The 20,832-nt window shown below is 39.9% G+C and overlaps 1 protein-coding gene across 8 annotated transcripts in view; it reads left to right on the top strand.

The window, feature by feature from the left end:
• PTPRA (protein tyrosine phosphatase receptor type A) overlaps positions 1 to 20,832 on the top strand; it is a 163,273-nt gene that overhangs the window by 95,703 nt on the left and 46,738 nt on the right. For 6 of the 8 annotated variants that reach the window (XM_035005994.1, XM_035005999.1, XM_035005995.1 and 3 more), the window contains 2 exons: positions 6,428 to 6,454; positions 20,508 to 20,592. In XM_035005994.1, coding sequence (XP_034861885.1) covers positions 6,428 to 6,454; positions 20,508 to 20,592 — 112 coding nt within the window. Of the gene's footprint in view, positions 1 to 6,427; positions 6,455 to 15,206; positions 15,339 to 20,507; positions 20,593 to 20,832 lie in introns of those variants that run through there. The other 2 variants (XM_035006002.1, XM_035005996.1) reach the window with 2 other exon arrangements.

Genomic DNA, 20,832 nt, shown 5'->3' with positions numbered 1-20,832 from the left:
GATTTGTTTTGTTTTTAAGTGGATGGTCCTGTTCCATTTCTTTTCTTTTTGTGTTTCGTATATCATTTTGTGAAACTTTTGTTTCAGTTATACAGAAACACCTACGGAGTAACAGTGTAGAATGCATTTCTTGCTGTGAGTTATGGCCATTACTTCAGGAGGGAAGACAAAATAACTTGTACAAGCTAAAATAGTCAGTGGGAAAGGTGAGACAGCAATCCAGGCCTGACTAATTTTGCATCCTGTGTTCTTCACTTCTGTTCTGTACTGTCTTCATTTATCAGTTCTGTGACATGACCATGGATAATTATCTCCCTTTAATAGATGTCTAATGTAAGACTATAGAGGTTAAATGATTTGTCTTAGATCTCAGGGCTCTTGAATAGCACGTTAGGCCTTTTTCTCGCTTTTGTGGTCTTTGTACTCTGCTATTAGGGAATTGAGTTTTCCATTATCTGCCTTAGGTCCAAATTATGCCATAGCTAAGAAGCCGGTTATTGTACAGTTAACACATTTCATGTCTCAGGGGAGACTGAGACTGCATTTCACTGGTGACTTTTTCAAGATCAATAAAACACAAGGAAAACTTTATGGTACATCAGGATGTTACAGCCTGAACCCCCACGTCCTCCTCATCACTACCATCTCACCAGTCCTCCCATAATTGTTACATCATAATTTTTTTGTTAAATCAGTATTTGATGTTTTATATTATTATAACTGTAATGTTATTCCCTGCTGAGTTATAAGTATAATGTGATGATTTTTCTTTTCTTGTACAATTTTTTCCTGGATTTTATAATTGCCTTATAGTTTTTGTTGTTTTTTTTTTAAGATTGATTGATTTATTAGAAAGAAAGAGTGTGCGCACTCACACAAGTGGTGGGAGGGGCAGAGGGAGAGAATCTTCAAGCAGACTCGCCACTGAGCATGCAGCCCATCACGGGGCTCGGTCTCACGACCCATGAGCTCACGACCTGAGCTGAAACCAAGAGTCGGCCACTTAACTGACTGAGCCATCCAAGTGCCCCAATTGCCTTCTATTTCTGTTTTAGTTTTCTTTTTGCCTGTTGCTAGCCGATTCTTCTCATACTTTCCATAGCCTCTCAATACAGTTTTCAGTAAAGTCAGATCTGTAAGGTAATCTGTTATTTATTTTTTCCTAGAGATCTTCCTCCTGAGTCGTCCATTGTCTTACTCAAGTCTAGGCTTGATCATCAGGGCTGCTGCCCAGGTGTTGGTGTGGTATTTCCCTTCTCTATTATTTTGGAAATTCCCTCTGCTTCCTGACTTCTATATTGACCTCTTTCTTGGATTACTCCATAATTTGGTAGAACATATCTTCCAGTAGCTTCCTGAGATATAGGGGGTCATGGGAGGTACATTGCATGAGGCCTTACATGTCTATACATAGAATTAGAGGACGTATTTTTTTCTCCAGAATGTTGAAAGCATTGTCCTGACTCCTAATTCCCAGGCTTGGGGGATTCTACTGCTGTCCTGATTCTTAATCACACTTTGGTGTGTTTTTGAAAGATCTTTATCATTAGTGTCCTGAAATTTCACGGAAATGTGTCTTGATGTGGATCTTTCTCATTCATTATGCTGGATATTTGATAGGACTTTTGGAGCCTTGGTTCTTCGATTCTGGAAATTTTTGGTTCTTCAGTTCGGGAAATTTTTCTTCTATTTGGAAATTTTCTTCCGCTGTCTATTTTCTCTGTTTTCTTCTTCTAAAACTCTTTTATTATTTGGATATTGGACATATCCTAGATTGATTATTTTAAATTTTTCTCTCCTTTTGACCTTTGCTTTGAGTCTCTGTTTTTTTTCCTTTTTATATATGTATGTATGTATATGTATACATATATATATTCCTTTTTCTTGTATTTATGACAAATGATACACATACATGTTGTGTATATTTCTGCACATTGCTTTGTTTCATTAGCCTGTCATACCTGTTCTGTATTACAGTAAAGAGTTGCTTCATTGTATGGATATACCTTAATGTATTTATCCAGTCTTCCCTATCAGTATACATTAAGGTTGTTTTCAGAGTACAAACAATAAAATTTATCATTTCAAGCATATATGAGAATAGTGGTACGATAAATTATTTTTAAGTATGCATTTGTAAACTGGTGGATATTGCCAGATTTTCCTCTATTGGGAAATTTATTCCTATGAACAGTGTGTCAGAGTGCCTGTTTTCCTAAGCTGTCTTCACTGCAGTAAATTACCAAACTTCTGGATCTGTGCCAGTCTGACAGGTGAAAATTAGCATCTCAGTGTAGCGTTAATTTGCATTTCACTGAGTGAGGGTGAGCATCTTTCCATATTTGGAAAGATCATTTCTATTTCTTTTTCTAAGAACTCTGTTGGTATCCTTTGCCTGGTTTTCTTAAGAGAATGTCAGGTTTTTCTGACTCATTTATAGAAGCTTTTTAATGTTAGGGAAATGAACCTTTGCCTACCTGTGATAAAGTTGCAAATATTTTTCCCCAGTTGCTCCTCTAGCTTTTCTTCATTGCAGAAACTATCATAAGCAATTTAAAATATTTTTTAATTAAAAAAATAATCAGTTTAACTAAATGTTTTCTTGGTATTAGATCATATACAGGAAGACTTTTTTTTTTTTTTTTTAGATTTATTTATTTTAGAGAGAGAGCACAAGTGGGAGGCTGGAGGGAGAAGGAGAGAGCATCTCAAGCAGACTCTGCATAGAGCCCATGGTGGGGCTTGATCCCAGGACCCTGAAATCATAACCCGAGCCAAAACCCAGAGTCTGACAGTTAACCGACTGTACCACCCAGGCGCCCCTAGGAAGGCTTTTCTTACTCCAGTATTACAAAATAATTTTCCTAATTATTTCTTCTGCACTTATGGTTTCTTTCTTCTATATATGTATATGTGGGTGTGTGTTTAAATCTTTTATCCATCTGGAATTTATTCTGATGTGAAGTGTGAGCTATGGATCTGTTTTTTTTTTTTTTCCCCAAAATGGTTAACGACTTGTCCCAATACCTTTTAATGAATATCTATTTTTTTCCTCACTGATTCAAAATGCTACCTTATCATATATTGAATTCTGATATGTATTTAGGTTCCCATATGTATTTGAGTTCTGTTTCTTGGCATTTGTATTTTCTTTTAATTATTTTCTCTGTCCATGTCAGAACCTCACTGTTTTAATAATTGTAACTGTAAAATTATTCAGTATTTGATAAGGTTAGTCATCCCTTGTTAATCTTATTTTTCAGAATTTCACTAGCAGTTCTTGATTATTTTTCTTTATGAACATTAGAATCAACTTACATAGTAGGAGAAAAGTTTTTATTGATTATGTCACATTTATAGGTTAACAGGACAGTTGACATCTTGAAGTCTTTTTTTTTTTAATTAAAGATTTTATTTATTTATTAGAGAGAGAGCACAAGCAGGGGGAGCAGCATAGGGAGAGGGAGAGGAGAGGCAGGCTCTCCGATGAGCAGGGAGCCTGATGTGGGACTAGATCCCAGGACCCTGCAGTCATGACCAGAGCCAAAGGCAGACATTTAACCAACTGAGCTACCCAGGCTCCCCATCTTTAAGTCTTTCTATCCAAGAATGCAGTGTATTCCATTTACTGAAGTCTTACTTTGTATTTCTTGGAAGTGTTAAAGTTTTTGTCACTGAATGTTGCACATGTTTTGTTCAGCTTATTTCTAATTTCAGGGGTTTTCTTTTTGTTATTTTGGTGTTTTGTTAGTATAAATGGAGTATTTTCTTCTATGTCTTCTAACTGGCTGCTGTTGGGGCTATGAAGGCCATTGACTTTTTTTTTTTTTTGAGCTATAATTGATCTAGGTCATTATTTTAGTTTTGGGTATACTACATAAAGCTATTGACTTTTGTAGGTATATTTTATCCTGGTCATCTTAATAAATTTCCTCAGTGTTTGACATAATTTTCTTCAATTATCATAAATCTTCAAATTAGTCTCTTTCTTTTTCTCTTTAAATGCATTGGTGAATACCTTCAGAACAAAATTAGGAAGCAGTGGTAAAAGCACTGTCTTGTACCTCTCAGAAGGATGTTCTTAGTGGTTTTCCATTAACCATGGTGCTGACTCTTGGGTTGAGGTAAACATATTTATCATGTTTAGGTTTTATTAATTTATTCCTGCTTTAAAGAGCATATATGTCAAGAATGGGTGTTAAATTTGCCAATTGCCTGTTCAGCATCAATGAGCAAGATTGTTATGATTTTTTTCTTTTTATAATATGCTATGGTGAATCATTTTAATAGATTTTTTGACTTCGAACTATTTACATTTATGCAAAAACAACCCTACTTGGTCCTGTATTTTCCTTGAATGAACTGTAGCACTTTGTTCGATACTGCTGTATTTGGGGTTTTTCCATTGACATTCGTTATTTAAATTGGTCTAGGTGTTTCCTTTGTATGTGTGCTTTTTTTTTAAATGTATGTGTGCTATTTTTGATAAGTTTTACTTGTCAGTGACCTAGAAAACTATGCATCTCATTCATGTTTTAAAAATTACTTGAATGGATTTGAGGAGAAGTCATCTCTTAAGATTAATTTCCTACATAGCTGTTAATATTTGTTATATATTTATGTCCATTTTCATGCTTGAGTTGGATAACCATTTATGTTTCACAGTTTGTTGTTTGTTTCTTCCAGAGTCTGCTATTGTATACTTACTAGTTCTACCATTCTTCAGTTTTTATTTCATTAATTTCTTTTTTATTCTTACTCTTCCTTCCCCCTGCTTTTCTTAGATTTATTTTGTGCTCTTTCTTCCTGAATTGAATGCTTAACTTGTTTTTATTTTCATTTTTCCCAGTTAATTCGTATATTTGATGCTATGAATTTTTATAAGCACAGCTTTAGCCATATCCCATAAGTGTTCTTGTAGGTAGTTGTATTAGTTATGGTGCAGCCTAAACTACTCTGATAAAGGCAGACCAAAATTCAGTGACTTAAGTAGACAAAAGTATCTCTCTGCCCTCTCACATTCCAGAGGTAGACGGAGGGCTTTGCCTTATCAGGGACTGAGTTCTTTTTTTCTTTTCTTTCTTTTTTTTTTTTTTTAAAGGGAGGGAGGGGCAGAAGGAGAGAGAGAGAATCTTTTAATTCATGAGAGAGAGAGCAGGGTGGGGTGGGAGGGAGGAACAGAGGGAGAGGGACAAGCAGACTCCGCCCTGAGTGCAGAGCCCAACTTGGGCCGAAACCAAGTCAGACGCTCAACTGACTGAGCCATCCAGGCACCGAGAGAGAGAGAGAGAGAGAGAGAGAGAGAGAGAGAGAGAGAAAGAGAAAGATGGGGGGAATCTTAAGCAGGCTCCATGGCGGAGCCCGATGTGGGGCTCTGTCTCACAGCCCTGAGATCATGACCTGAGCCAAAATCAAGAGTCGGCCAATTAATCAGTTGAACCACCCAGGTGCCCCCAAGTTCTTTTTTTCTTACCGGCTCTGCCATCCCAACAAAATTGCCCTCATCTGCTTGGTCAAAAATGGCTCTCATCATTAGGTTCTAGTTCCAGCCCCTGGGAAGGGGGAACAGAGGAAATGGGGACAATTTCTTTTCCAAAGGATGTGATCCAGAAGTTACCCTTATCACTTTTGCTTACATCCCATTGCCTAGAATTCTTCATATAACTACATTTGGCACAAAGGAGTCTTAGAAATGCAGTCTCTAGCCAGACAGCTTTGTGCTCAGCTTAAAAAAACAAAACAAAACAGGGTTTCTCTACCAAAAGGAAGAAGAGACTATTACTGGGGGAGAATTGGTGGATTCTGCCACAAGAATGATTTTATTATTTTTTAGGTGTTTTACAGTTTGGCTTTGCTTTTAATTTCCAGGTGTTTTCTTTGTTAATTTCTAGTTTTACTGCATCATGAAAGAATACTGTCTGTGTTATTTCCACAATGGGAAATAATTTATAAGGACTTGTGGATATTCCACAAGCCTTTGAAAAAGTTTTCTCTATTAATATATAGAATTTGGTCTACGCTAGTTAGATTTTTTTTTCCCCCCAGACTGGTTAGATTTTGTTACCTGTTACCATTTAGGTCTTTTATATCCTTAACTTAATTTTGCGCTATTGCATTTTAATGGCCTAAAAGACATAAAGACCTCTAATACTATTGTGTTTGTATTTCTTTTTGTGTTCTTGTACTTTTTTTTGAAGATTTATGTTGTGTTGTTTTTGTACTCAGAAGGACAAATCACTGATTAAAGTTTAGTGAGTCTGGGTAATCTTGTTTCCCATTTTTTGGATGGTACCTCATTTTAGCTCCAACATATATAAAGAAGAAAGTATCTGTTTTCCTAGAGCTTATTTTGTCTTAACTTAGGTTGAATTGTAATGGTTTTCTTTAATTTGAGAATGAATGTTTCTATTTCTCACTTATTACACAGGTAATTCTGACTCGAAGGACAGAAGAGGTGAGCCACTCACCTTATGTCTGTTGTCCCCTTTATAATGTACAATATTCATCATGTTTGCTCACAGTCTGTGGTAACCTTGTGCATCTGTATGGTTGTGTGTTTACTTTCCCTTAAGTTGTTTCCATATTAACCTTGTAGAGAAGAGTAACAGAAACAAATATTCACTATGTTTTTAAATATAGATTATGGATTCTAACAGTTATGACGTCTTTTAACAAGTAATAAAACAGCTGTATCTCACTTTATCATGTCACTTTGCTAATATCATCCTTTGTTGATATTAAGCCATAATTGCTACACCATAGTTAATTCCTGATGTCTAGTCAATAATTGCCTGTAAACATCCTAGCTTTTTGTGTTGTTTTCCCTAGTCTAAAAAGTGTCGACCCTTTGTCATTTTATATGGATTTTATGGGTTTTCACCTCTCTAGTGTAAAGTCCCTATGGCTGGAGATGCTGTGTCAGTGGTCTAAGTAGGACTGCCAAATCCCTGGTCACCAGAGAACAGAATGCGTGGGTACTTACGTGTTCTGGCTCATTTTGCTTAGGACAATAGTAGGGCTATCATTAGAGGGTGTAAGAGAAAGAGATCACCCAAAAGTCTAAGAAATAATCATTGCATTTGAGTTTGGGAAATGTTAATCCATGAACCAATTTTTCTCTTGTGATTTCTTATTTTATTAAATGAGCTTTCTGGGGCTTTTTATTCTTACTCCACTATTTAACCATGCACAGTTTTTCCTGCATAATTAATAAAACATTTGAAGGCTTAAATGAATTCCCACTAAGTAAGGGAGCATTTGAATCAGAAAAGTAGATACTATAATCCTTTATGTGTTGTCCATCTGCCACTGTATTAGTGAGGTGTTATACTGTGCACAGATTTCTTGTGATTTTCCAGCTCTCACTTTCTTAAACTCAGGAACTAGATTCTATCAAGTAGTGTCTTTGCTATTCACATTTGCTTACTAGATTCTCACTACAAATGTAGACTTAGTAGATTTATATTGCAATAGATAACTTATATTTGCTCTCTAAAACTCCTCTTTTAACCAATCTTAAAGTCAAAAGTCAAAATGGTATAGCTTTAAGATTAAACATACAATCTCTGCTTTCTTCCTCTACATAATGTGTATTCTCTTAATATTCAGCCTTTTCTTGCCCCAATATTATTCCTTTTTTACCTGGTTAACTAACATGGATTTGAGTAGTTCCAGTATTGTGATTAAAAAGAAATGAAATTACCTTAATTATATAGAATATTGCTAATTGTGACATATTATTAATATGTATTAGCATATATCCTTTTTAAGTTAAAAAAAATTTGTATAATTGCTTTTGACCAAACAGGAAAATAAAGAGATGTACATATTCTCAGCAATATCTAAAGCCCCAAATGCAATGACATTTTTACCAGAGCAAACCTTTAGAAGTATTTCTGTAAATTTTGATATCACATTATTTTAAAACCAAATGCTTTCTGAGAAATGAGGCAAATTATTTTAAAATATTTGCATCATAATGGGTTTGCCAAGCAAAGTAGGTCTTATGCAGATGAATTAACTTGTAAGTTTTTCTGCACTGGTCTCTGGGATGCTTTTGAATAGCAATGGCTGGTGTTTTAATTGTCAAAACAGAAAGGAATAAAAAGAGATGAAGGGAGGCAGGGAACTTTGCTTCCTTTCTCTTGAGGTCTAATAAACTGGTTATTTTCTCATGTGTATTATTTTTTAAATATATCCCACATTATTCAGTAGAACTAGCTTTTTTTCTAATTGTAAAATATACATCATATGAAATTTTCCGTTTTAACTGTATAGTTCAGTGAAATTAAGACATTGTTGTGCAGCTATCACCACCATCCACCTCCAGAACGTTTTTATCATCCCAGACTAAAACTCTAAACATTAAACAGTGACCCCCCATTTCTCCCTTCTCCCAGCCCCTGGTAACCACTATTCTATTTCCTGTCTCTATAAATTTGTCTATCTTAGCTACCTAATTTAAGTGGAATCACAACAGTACTTTTCCTTTTGTAACCTGCTTTTCTTTTAAAGCATTTCTACTGGTGTTAATTTCGGGTGATTTGTGTAATATATAGTAATGCATTAAATCCAGTTCTGTCATTATCTCCTGAGTGCCTCTTCCCCATGAAGTCAGTGGTCATGAGTGCACTCTCCCATTGTTGTTTAGTTTTCACTAATTTTACATCTCGGTTTTACTAGTTTTGTTCTAGAGAGAGCAGACTCTGAGATAGCAGGCTTACTGGAGAGTACTTTCTCCATAGCACCTGCGAAGCACCGAAGGCAGTAGTATTGAGCAGAGAGGATGAGAGATGCCATGTGGTCAGAGCAAAGGCAGCGAAGCCCTCAGTCAATCCTGCAGCAAGCTCTGGAGCTGGAATGGGGGGGACAGGGGCTTTCCCCTGGGCCAGGCTACTCTCTTAGGCCAAGGGCAGTTCCTGGGAAAGGACTTGCTGAGAACTGTTAGCCACTAACCCTCCCAGCAGCTAGGGGAATGGGTTCTTTGGTCTTGAAGGGGAATCTGTAACATCTACTTACTGTTCTCATGAAGTTTGAGCAGGATAGTGATGCATACTCTCATTCATCTGTTTAGAGATTTTCCTGTGTAAGAAAATGCTGTTGAATGATCTTGATATATATATTGAGGCTGGGGAGTGAGTGGCATAGTGGAATATTTGGAGAAGGTTTGTATGCAGTGGTTAAAAGCAAGCCGTGGACTCTGGGGCTAGACCATCTGGGTTTGTGAGTTGACTCTTACCACTAACCAGCAGTGTGGGGTAGATATCTGACTTCCCTGTGCCTCTTCACCATTTGCAAAATTGGATAGGAACACAGTTTCCGTCATAGGGTTGTTTTGGAGAAAGGAGTAACACATATAAAGTGCTTGGCCTACTGCTGGGTCAGCACATAGCAGTTGCTCAGCAAGTGCTGGCTTTGACATTGCCACTCCTACCATCCCACCGTTCTGTTACTGTTATTGTTGATGGGAGACTAAGGAGGTCAGGAATCTCAGCCAGTCAGTCGGGACTCACGGACACAGGGGCACTGGTAAGCCTCCTGGAGGCTGTGTGTAAGGCAGCTCCCAAGGCAGGGTCATCTTGCAACAGTACTACTGTGACTGTAGACATTTAGCTATTCTCCTGGCCTGTACCTTTTTTTTTTTTTTTAAGATTTTATGTATGTATTAGAGAGAGAGAGAGTGAGCAAGAGAGAGCATGAACAGGCAGAGTTAGAGGGAGAAGCAGGCTTCCCACCGAGCAGGGAGCCTGACACAGGGCTCAATCCCAGGACCCTGAGATCATGATCTGAGCCAAAGGCAGATGCTTAACCTACTGAGCCACCCAGGCGTCCTGGTTTTTGTTTTTTTTTTTTTTGTTTTTTTAAGTCTGGAATAGTATCCTCTAAACATTTGTGAAGAAGGAGTCCTTGAACTACAGAGTTCTAGAAGCAGACACGATAAGCATTCTGTTGAACCCCAGAGGCTTGTTGAGGTTGCTCAGCTCTCACATCAGATCACCTGCTCCCCCGGCTTTCTAAAGAAGTATTTTTTTATCATCATAGTAAATGACATTATTATTGTGAACTCCATGGCTTTCCCTAAGTACCTTTAATTATATATTCATTCAGTACCCGTTAGATGCTAAGGATTCCAGAAAGAAAAAAAATATTCCCTGTCTCATGGAAGAAACCTGTGAACAGTAAGCATCAAAGTCCACTCAGCTACATGTTATTTGGCTATACCACACAAAGTGCTGCAAGAGAGTGTAAAAGACTCATTCCTAGAAGGAGGCGTGGGGGTGAACTTTGGGCAGTTTAAATTAATATAGTGACTGAGGAAAATGAGGATGCGCCAGGTAGGGTGAAAGCAATGAGCCATGAAAGAGCAAGTCAAATATTTGAGGAACTGTGCACAGTTGAGGCGCATGAGGTGGGGGGAGTGGCCAGAGCTAGCCTCAGCACAATGGACCTGCTGGTGGTGTGAGCTCAAGGGCTAGCGTGTCTCCTGGTGAGGGGAAGGAAGAAGTGACATGGTCAGATTTTTGTTTTAGAATAACTCCAGAGGCCTTAGGGAAGATAGGTGGGCAATAGAAATTAGTTTCTGAATGATAATTTGGCCCAAGACAAGATTGGGCTCAGCCCAGTGGTTTGGGCTCTTGAGGCAACCTGATGATTTTTTGCTATTTTTAAAGCCAGTAGAAAGCACTTAAAACATTACAACTCTGCTGTTGAGAGTTGATGAATACTGATATTGAAAAGTGTAGAGACCAGCCTCAATATATATATCAAGATCATTCAATAGCATTTTCTTACACAGGAAAATCTCTAAATTGTCTCGTGTCTGCTGTGTCTGCTACACTTTTGACCCTGAAGCCAGAATGGCTTTCTTTTGACCTCATGCTCAAATGAAAATTTGGCTAGATGAATAACTCCAGGTTCAGAGTCCTTCTTAAGAACTTGGTAGACAGTGGCATTATTGACTTCGGTGGTGGTATTTTAGATGTGCGGTCATACATAAATCTAAAGGAATTGAGGTTAAAGGAATATGGCTTTTACTTCAGTGATTATTTTTGTAGTTGACCAAGGTGGTCTGAGTCTTTAGGTGACTCACCTGTCTACATGTGAGCCCTTAGAATAACATGACCGTTTGTTTTCTTGCAAAAAGAATATAGCAAGTAAGACATCTGTTGTCCCAGAACACCATTTTAGTATTTTTGAAATGCTACCCCATACCCTGAGTCTAGGAAGTGACATTTTGCTAGAATGTCATTTTGCTAGAGGGGAGGTGGGGGTTGGGCAAGGAATAGACAGACCAGTGTGTTTGCCTTGCCTACACCTGCATCATGTAAGGCCACCTCCAGAAGACCTAGACCAGGACAAGCCTGAGAGATGAGATGATTCTGTCCAGTTAGGGAGGTACCCTAAGATCAAGAGAGTGACTTGATCCTGAGCCTATCTCCAAGTCCAAAATTTGACAGAGGGAGCTGTTGTTGCAAGTTCTCTCCTGTTTTCGTAATAGATGTGAGTCTCTTTCCCTCACAGAGGCCTGGGGACATCTTTACTATCTGTATTGTCCTTAACCGTATCAGAAACATGGATATAATTCAGATGTCAAAGGTAAAATCTTACTTCTATGACAGAGGGCTGTTCTGGCCTGAAAGCTTGGAAGAGTTAAAGTGTTGGTCCTGTAGTTTATGAAGAATCTGGAGAATAGTGTAACTTTGTGGTTTTGCTTTCGATTTGCAGCTTTGTAGTATGGGCAAGTTAATCTCTGTGCTCAGTTTCCTCACCCATAGAACAGGGTTAATAATGATATCTATCTTAGGGTTCTTAAGATAATTGAATGATATGTGTATGGTGCTTTGCTCTGTGTCTGCTATATAAGTGCTAAAATATTAACTAATTTTTATTTCTAAGTTATCTGGCGAGCTGACTCTTGTCATATTGCTTATAGTTGTCAGCTCTACTACTGTTGGTCATAAACAGTACTGCACTGTTCTTGCTTTACTTATTCCATCCATTCATTCATTCAGGACTTGTTCTGACCACCCCATCTTACATCACAGAACACCTCCCCCATTTCCTCTTTTACCCTGCCTTATTTTTCTTCATAGCACTCATCACTACCTGTTGTTCTTTCTCGTCTACTAGAATATAAGCTTCATAAGGGTAAGGAATTTTGATTTATTCCCTACTGTACCCTCAAGACCTGCCTGGCACAATAAGTCACTCAATAAATATTTATTGAATGAAACAATAAATATTGAGTGCAGGAATATCTGGGTGTGATCTTGAATGCATGCCTTCCAGAAATTTGTAATTTAATGGGCATATAATCGGTGACTTTAATTCGGGGGATTAGTGTTGTAGCAGATTAGGTATGTAGTGTTACGGAAGTATAAGAAATGAGCAATTACCCACAAAAGGTGATATTTGGCCTAGAATCGTTTAAGAGCAGAGGTGGTAATAACATTCTAGATCAGGGTTCAGCAGACTTTTTCTATCAAGGACCAGATAATAAAGAATTTCAGTTTTGCAATCATATTATCTCTGTCACATCTATTCAGCCCTACGTTTGTAGTGCAAAAGCAGTCATGGGCAGTAAGTAAATGAATGCAAGCAGCTCTACTCCAATAAAATTTTATTTATACAAGCTGGCAGTGGGCTACATTTGGGTTGTACTTTCCCTGTTTTCAAGACAAAGGGACCTTCCTGATCCTAAAATCTGGACTGAGGTTTTCTGCTAGTGTGTGAGTTTCTGGATGCCAAAGCCAAATCTTTTCCTTTGATATCAGACACTTTTCAAATGTTGCTGCTGCTGCCTTTTTTTTTTTTTTTTTTTTTAAGATTTTATTTATTTGACACAGAGAGAGAGCACAAGCAGGGGGAGGGGCAGAGGGAGAAGCAGGCTCCCCACTGAGCAGGAGCCCAATGCAGGGCTCTATCCCAGGATGCTGAGATCATGACCTGAGCTGAAGGCAGACGCTTAACCGACCCAGGCGCCCCAATATTGCTTCTTTTAAATCATCCACTAACCGTAAGAGGTGGAGAGTGATAATATATTTGCATTTCATAAGGCATTCCTCAAGGTTTCCAGAAGATTGTCTTACTACTACGAAGTAGGATAGTAGAGTTTTGAACTCTTAGGTTTGTCTGACCCTGAAGCCAGAATGACTTTCTTTTGACCTCATGCTCAAATGAAAATTTGGCTAGATGAATAACTCCAGGTTCAGAGTCCTTCTTAAGAACTTGGTAGACAGTGGCATTATTGACTTTGGTGGTGGTATTTTAGATGTGCGGTCATACATAAATCTGATTCTTGTTTCTCTGTAGGGAGCCTTTTTTCTTCTGCTAGAAGTTTTTAAGGGTGGCTTCTGGTTGGTTAGTTGATTTCAAGCCTTTATCAGGATGTATCTAGGTAAAGCTCCTTTTTCAGTATTGCCATTCAAACTTGATGGTCAGTTTTGGCTTGCTAAGAAAAGTTTCTCATATAATTTCTTTCCCTCCTTCCTTACTGTTTTCCTCTTTGGGAATTCCTAAATCTAGTATTTGAACAGCTATTAGAACTCTTAGAAACAATCTAGCTTATCTCTTCACTGTTACACTTTCCATCTCACTCTTACTGCTCTGTGTTCTGGGAACTTTCGTGATTTGGTCTTTCACATTACTAATTTGTTTTTCTGTTTCATCTTTTCTCCTTTTCAGCGTTTCTATTGAGATTGTTTCTCCCCCAATCATCTTTTAGTTTCTAGTTTCATGTTTTAGTTTTAGCAATTCCCAGATTGCTCCTTTTTTCCCCAATTTTTTTTATTGTGGTAAAATTCACATAACAAAATTTACTGTTTTAACCATTTCTAAGTGTACTGTTCACTGGCATTGAGTTCATTGACATTGTTGTGCAGTCGTCTCTACCATCCATCTCCATAATTCTTTTCATCTTGTAAAATTGAAGCTCCATACCCATTAAACCGTAACTCCCCGTTCCTCCCTCCTGCCAGCCCCTGGCAACCCCCATACTTCTTTCTGACTCTATGAATTTCACTACTCTAGGCACTTCATGTAAGTGGAATCATACAGTATTTGTCCTTGTGTGACTGGCTTATTCACTTTGCATGAGGTCTTCAACGTTCATCCATGCTGTAGCATGTTTTAGAATTTCCTCCCTTTTTGGGACGCCTGGGAGGCTCATTCAGTTAAGCGTCTGTCTTCGGCTCAGGTCATGATCCCGGGGTCCTGGGATCTGCGGGGAGCCTGCTTCTCCCTCTACCTCTGCCTCTCTCTCTGTCTCTCATGAATACATAAATAAAATCTTAAAAAAAAAAAAAGAAGAATTTCCTCCCTTTTTAAGGCTGAAAATATTCCATTGTGTGTGTATACAACATTTTGCTTGTCTGTTCATCCAGCAGTAGACATTTGGTTGCTTCTGCATTTTGGCTACTGTGACTAATGTTGCCAGGAACATGGGTGTACATATATCTCTTTGAGACCCTGCTTTCGATTTTGGGGCATATACCCAGAAGTGGAATTGCTGGATAATACGGTAATTCTGTTTTAATTTTTTGTGAAACCACCATACTGCTTCCACAGCAGCTGTACCATTTTTACATTTCCACCAACAGTGAACAAGGGTTCTAGTTTCTCCACATCCTGGCCAACACCTGTTATTTCTGGTTTTGTTTTGTTTTGTTTTGTTTTTTAAGATTTTATTTATTTATTTGAGAGAGAGAGAATGAGAGACAGAGAGCATGAGAGGGAGGAGGGTCAGAGGGAGAAGCAGACTCCCCGCCGAGCAGGGAGCCCGATGCGGGACTCGATCCCGGGACTCCAGGATCATGACCTGAGCCGAAGGCAGTCGCTTAACCAGCTGAGCCACCCAGGCGCCCCTGTTTTGTTTTGTTTTTTGATAGTAGCAGTCCCTGATGGGTGTGAGATTACTCCTGTTTTGTACTGGCTTTTTAAAAAAGTCAATGCAGTGTCCTCTTGCACAAATTGTGATATATTTTATTTTTAATTTTTTCTAAAAATTTTATGTATTTGAGAGAGAGTGTACGTGCCCACGAATTGGGGGAGGGATAGAGGGAGAGAGAGAAGCAGACTCCCCACTGAGCAGGGAGCCCAACATGGGGCTTGTGGCCTTGATCCCAGGGTCCTGGGTTCATGACCTGAGCCAAAGGCAGACATTTAACTAACTGAGCCACCCAGGTGCCCCTGCAATATGTTTTTAAAGATTTATTCTATTTCTTATATTATGTCTGTTTCCCAGGACTACCATTTGCTGTCCTTGGTATTTGTGAAGGTCACCTGTAAAGCTGCGGTTGAGCTTTGCTCTGGAGCATTGAGTGGATTAGAATGTGCTCACAGTAGGTATCCCTTTGGGAGGAGAAACAACACATCTTCAACTAGGGGTTCAGTCATGGTTTAGGAAGTTGGATGTTGTTATCTTCTAGGTGGAGCTGCCTTCCTTTCTTTTTTCCCTTTAATTCATGTCTTGTGGCCTACTAGAATTACCTCAGGCCCCACCGTTGTCCTTTCTGTCATCAGGGCTGACCCAGGAAACTGTCTGTGGGCTGAGTGTACCTAGCAATCACGTGCAATGTAAAGACCCTCTCTGGATGCAAATTCTAACCAAATCAGAAAAGACCGTTATGAGACAGGGATATTTAAACAGCAACTGAATATTAAATCATATTAAGGAATTAGTGTTGCTTTATAAATAGGATAATGGTACTATGATTATATTAAGAATCCTTATCTCTTAATGTTACATATTGAAGTAATTACAGTTGAAATGATATGTCTCAGCTTTGCTTTAAAATAATCCAGTGGGGCGCCTGGGTGGCTCAGTTGGTTAAGCAACTGCCTTCGGCTCAGGTCATGATCCTGGAGTCCCGGGATCGAGTCCCGCATCGGGCTCCCTGCTCAGCGGGGGGTCTGCTTCTCCCTCTAACCCTCTTCCCTCTCGTGCTCTCTGTCTCTCATTCTCTCTCTCTCAAATAAATAAATAAAATCTTTAAAAAATAAAAAAAATAAAATAAAATAATCCAGTGGAGGGGCGCCTGGGTGGCTCAGTCGGTTGAGCGTCTGCCTTCAACTCCAGTCATGATCCCCGGGTCCTGGGATCGAGCCTTGTGTCGGCTTCCCTGCTCAGCAGAGAGTCTGCTTCTCCCTCTCCTTCTGTCTCTCCCCCCGGCTTGTGATTTCTCTCATTCACTATCTCTCAAATAAACAAAATTTTAAAAAAATAAAATCCATTGGGGTGGGCGTAGACGAGTAGTTCTCAACTCAGGGTGGTTTTCCCTCCAGACGACATTTGGCAATGTCTGCAGATGACCTTGGTCATCACAATTGAGGTTTTCTACTGACACCTAGTAGGTAGAGGCTAAGGTTGTTGTTAAACATTTTACAGTGCACGCGACAGCCCCCTACAACGGACAGTTATCTGGCCCAAAATGTCATTATCATGAGGTTGAGAAACCCTGATAGAGATGAAAAGCATGTAAGTGCTAACCCTGAAGTAAAGTGGTAAATACACAGGGATGCATTGTAATGTTCTCTTTACACGTATGTGAGTTTGAAAGTTTTCCATAATACAGAGTTTAAAAATATATGCACAACTTTTATGGGGGCGTACAACTTATATGGGGGCGGGGGAGCACTCTCTTGACAAATCCTCCACTCTGTATAGGGTGCTGTTTTCCTAGCTGAGGCTGGATGGGGCACCACAGCTTGTTACCCAGCCTGTGGATGTGCTGGCCCTGCATTGACAAACCTTTGGTTAAATACCATCCTGCTACCCCAGTGCCCACTCTCATCCCCAGGCCTGGCTGACTCTAAGCTTGAGGTGTTTCAGCTGGATGCTCTTTGGCTCTGATTGATCTCTGCCGCAGTCCAGTCAGTCCCTCTGCATTGTCTTTTTTAAATCCCTGTTTCAGGTCTACTAATGCCACTCTTTGTTGCCTTCCAGATATGCTTTTCATTCATTAGTATTTTTATATTTCTTCTAGCATTTCAGTGTACTTTTGGGAAGAGAACGAAGTAAAATTATGGATTCAATTCCCCATCTTGAGCCAGATGTCTCTAATTACCTTCTTTGAATGCCTGGTGTACACCCCTTTGTGATTGGCATTTAACAAAGACGTATTTAGTGATAGATCATTAATCTAGTATTTTAGTGCCAAATGTGTGAGAAATTCTGTCTGGGTTTTAGGTATATGGTGAGAAACAAAGCAGATATGTAATTCTTGCCCTTGTGGAATTTATGGTGTAAAGGAAGGACACTCATTAATCAACTATACTCAAATAAATATATAATTACAAAGTGTGGGAGTCATTATCAAGGGCAATAACTGTGTTTTGTGAGAAGAACAAGGAAGATAACAGCTAATGCTGACTGTGAGTACATAATGTGTGCTGCTTACTGTGCCAAGAACTTCACATGGATGATCTCATTTAATCTTCACATAACTCATTTTAGCGTTAAGGAAGCTAAAACTTAGGATCGTAAGTTAGTTTTAGGAAGTCAGAAGAGACCTCTTTAGGAAGAGCAACACTTGAAGTGAGAACTAGGTGAGTAGGAGGTGGCCAGGCAAAGAATGGAGGGAGGCTATGTAGAGCAGAATGGAATAACATGTTTGAAGGCCTGCAGAAGGAATGAACTCAGCATGAAGGGTGCCAGCGGCTGAAGCGGAGTGAGCAGGGAGAGCGTAGCAGGAGATAGGGTGAGCAGGGGCTTGTGGGGGAGGTTGTTCTAGGCTCATGTTCTAGGTCATTCTAAAGGCTTGGGAAACCAAAAGGTCTTACAAGAGAGGAACATGATCTGGTTCGCTTTCTTAGAGACCACTCTGCCTGCTTTGTGGAGAATGGATTGGCAGTAGACAGGCTTACAGTGATCCAGTTGAGAGGCTAGGGATTGAGACTACAGTGATGGCAACAGAATGGAAAAAGGCAGACAAATTGGAGGCATTGGTTTCAGCCCTAAAACATATTACTTGCAGCTGGGTTGGATATAGATGATAAGTAAGAGGAAATCAAGGGGGTATCCACATTTCTTCCTTGAGCAGCAGGGTGGATGGCAGTGTTCACTACTGAGTGGTGAGGGGAAGGCTTTAGACACAGAAGGTTTGCATTGCCTGTGAAATTTAAGTGGGGTGGCATATAGGCTCAGAAGAGAGGTCTGACCAAGCAGTGCAAATGTGGGAATTGCTAGTGTATCATTTGTGCTTACAGCCATCTGTCTGATCAGATCAGCTAGATAGAGTGCAGAGAAGAGTGTTGGGGACGGAGCCCAAGGAAGTCAGACACTTCGAGACCTGGTGTTAGAAGAGGAACAGCTAGCAAGGTTAAAATGAGATGGAGCAGCCAAGAGATAGAAAGAAAATCAGAAGCGTGCTTTGTTGTGGAAACCAAGAGATGAAAGCTCTTCAAAGAAGAGGGAGTAGTTAGCCAGTTTGAATGCTCATTTTCCGATGAGAGCCACATACCAGGGTGTGTTTGAAAATTGCCATTAACAAAGAAGCATGGTGGGGCGCCTTGGTGGCTCAGTCGGTTAAGCGTCTGCCTTTGGCTCAGGTCGTGATCCCAAGGTCTTGGGATCGAGTCCCACATGGGGCTCTCTGTCAATAAATAAAATTTTAAAAAAACAAAGAAGCATGGTATAATACCTCCCATCTCTTAAAAAAACAAAACAAAAAGCTCTCCATCCCACATCCCCCTCCAGTTGCTGTTCATTCTCTCTGCACTCTTAAGAGTGGTCTCAGTTGAGTAGTTGGTGAGGAAGCATAAATGGAGTGAAATAAAGATGGAAAGAGAAGACAGTGAGATACTGACTCTTTATTTGAGGTGAGGACTTCTACCATATAAATAGTCACCAATAGCTGTTGTCTCGTCAAATCCAGTTTCACTTCTCTGTGAAACTCACCTACTTAATCTGTTGTAGTATCTGATTGAGTGGATTACTCCCTCCTTGAAAAATTCTTTTCTTGGCTATATTTATGACACCATATTCTGCTGGATTACTTCCCACCTCATGACTACTGCTTATGAGTCAGTTTAGCTAGCTGATCTTTTAAAAGAATGTAAATCCAGTGATATTTGTGCCCTGTTCAAAGCCCTCCAGTCACATAGTGCTTCTCATCACATTCAAAATTAAATCCACACTGCTAACCATGGCCTATGAAGCCCCAAGTCTTCCGGCTCCTGCCCACCTCTCCAGTCACATCCTGTACTAAAACTGGCCGTTGTGCTATTTCTTGAACCCGCCAAGCTGCTAAGGGGTGTTATGCTTGCTGTTCCCTGTGCCTAGAAAGTTCCTTGCCCAGATCTTTGCATGGTTTACATCTTCACGTTATTTAGACCTCTGCTCAGTATAAGCACTTCCGACTTTCCCAAACTACTCTAAAATAACCCCCTCCAGCCCACCAGTCTCTATCCCGTTACTCTTCTTTTCTTCGTAGCACTTGTCCCTGTCTGAAATTGTGTGTTCACTTGTTTCTGAAGAGTGTGCTGCTCCTTCCCCCAGAATGTAGGCCCACAAGTCTGCTTAATCACTTCCCTGTTCCCAGAGTCTGGAGCAGAGCCTGGCATACAGTTACTGGGCAAGAAGACAAGTCACTGAGGTGACAGTAATGAATGTAATCCAGACCATATGTGATAGGATTGACCTTTACGTGGGAGGGACATGCCCTCCCTTTTAGCAGAACGGGAAATGGTGAAGATGGTTACAGACTCAGAGTGGTTGTGTGTGTTCATGGTGGAGATGTGGGCCTGGAGGAGGATGAGTCAGCACCTGGTCAGCTGCCATGAGAAAGGAGGCTAAGTATTGGGTGGTTAGGAAGCCAGGCCCTGTGGAATGAAGGGAGGAGTTGTTCTGTCTTCAAGCCAGATGTTGCTGTAGTTGGGCTCCTTCCTGGTAAAAGGTGGCTGTTGAAAGTGGTAGAAAAGAGTACCCAGCATTTTTAGAGACATAGGGCTTAAGGATCTAATACTGTCTCCTTGCTTTAATCAGGAACAGTATTCTCTGTGCCAGGAAACCATTTGGGTTTACAATAGGAAAATTGTCTTTTTTCCTTCCTCTCCCATCTTCCTCTAGATGGAGCCCATTGAGCCTGGGACAGAGTACATCGTTAGCCCTGCACACCCAGCTTGCCATCAGGATTGATGTGTTCATGCTTTCAAATATTTGAGTATTTTTTATGTGCTAAGCACTGTTTTAGGCTCTATAGCGATGAAGGAAATAAAGTCTCTGGCTTCAGAGGGTTTTTAATCTAATGCAGGGAGACAGAGTAAACAAATGTATAAGTCAGAGATGGGATGGGTGTATCATCCTAGGTGCTCACCCTACCTTTTCCCCTTCCACCCACACTGACCCTGGGGTGGCAGTGGGAAATGTTCTCTCACTCTATCCATGCCCTGCCAGCTACAGAAGCATTGAATGAGCCCTTCTTCCTTATCTGGGTGTTTCCCCGAGCAGCTGACTTGAGCCCTCCATTGCACACAATGGTAATGACATGTTTTGTTCTCTTCGGTTTCAGATGAGACGCCAATTATTGCAGTGATGGTGGCCCTGTCCTCTCTGCTAGTGATCGTGTTTATTATCATAGTTCTGTACATGTTAAGGTGAGCATGCTAAATGCTAAGGTGAGAATGCTAAAGCTTCTGCATTCTCTTGGATTCTGCTTCAATACCCCAGGGTCTCATTAAGCCCACACAGTCCAGAAGATAGTAGGATAAGGACAGTGAATGGAGGGGAATGGTTTATGATATTAAGATTAAAATTCTACATAGAAGTGGTTTAAAAGCTCTACATAGTTTTCTTCAAGACCCAGCCCCTCCCCTTTGCTTCCATCTGCCCAAATC

The sequence above is a fragment of the Mirounga leonina genome, unplaced genomic scaffold (assembly GCF_011800145.1).
Source record: "Mirounga leonina isolate KUSES-001 unplaced genomic scaffold, KU_Mleo_1.0 Mir_150, whole genome shotgun sequence".
NCBI lineage: Eukaryota > Metazoa > Chordata > Mammalia > Carnivora > Phocidae > Mirounga > Mirounga leonina.
The sequence above is the reverse complement of the archived record's forward strand: the minus strand, read 5'-3'. Positions and strand labels throughout refer to the sequence as shown.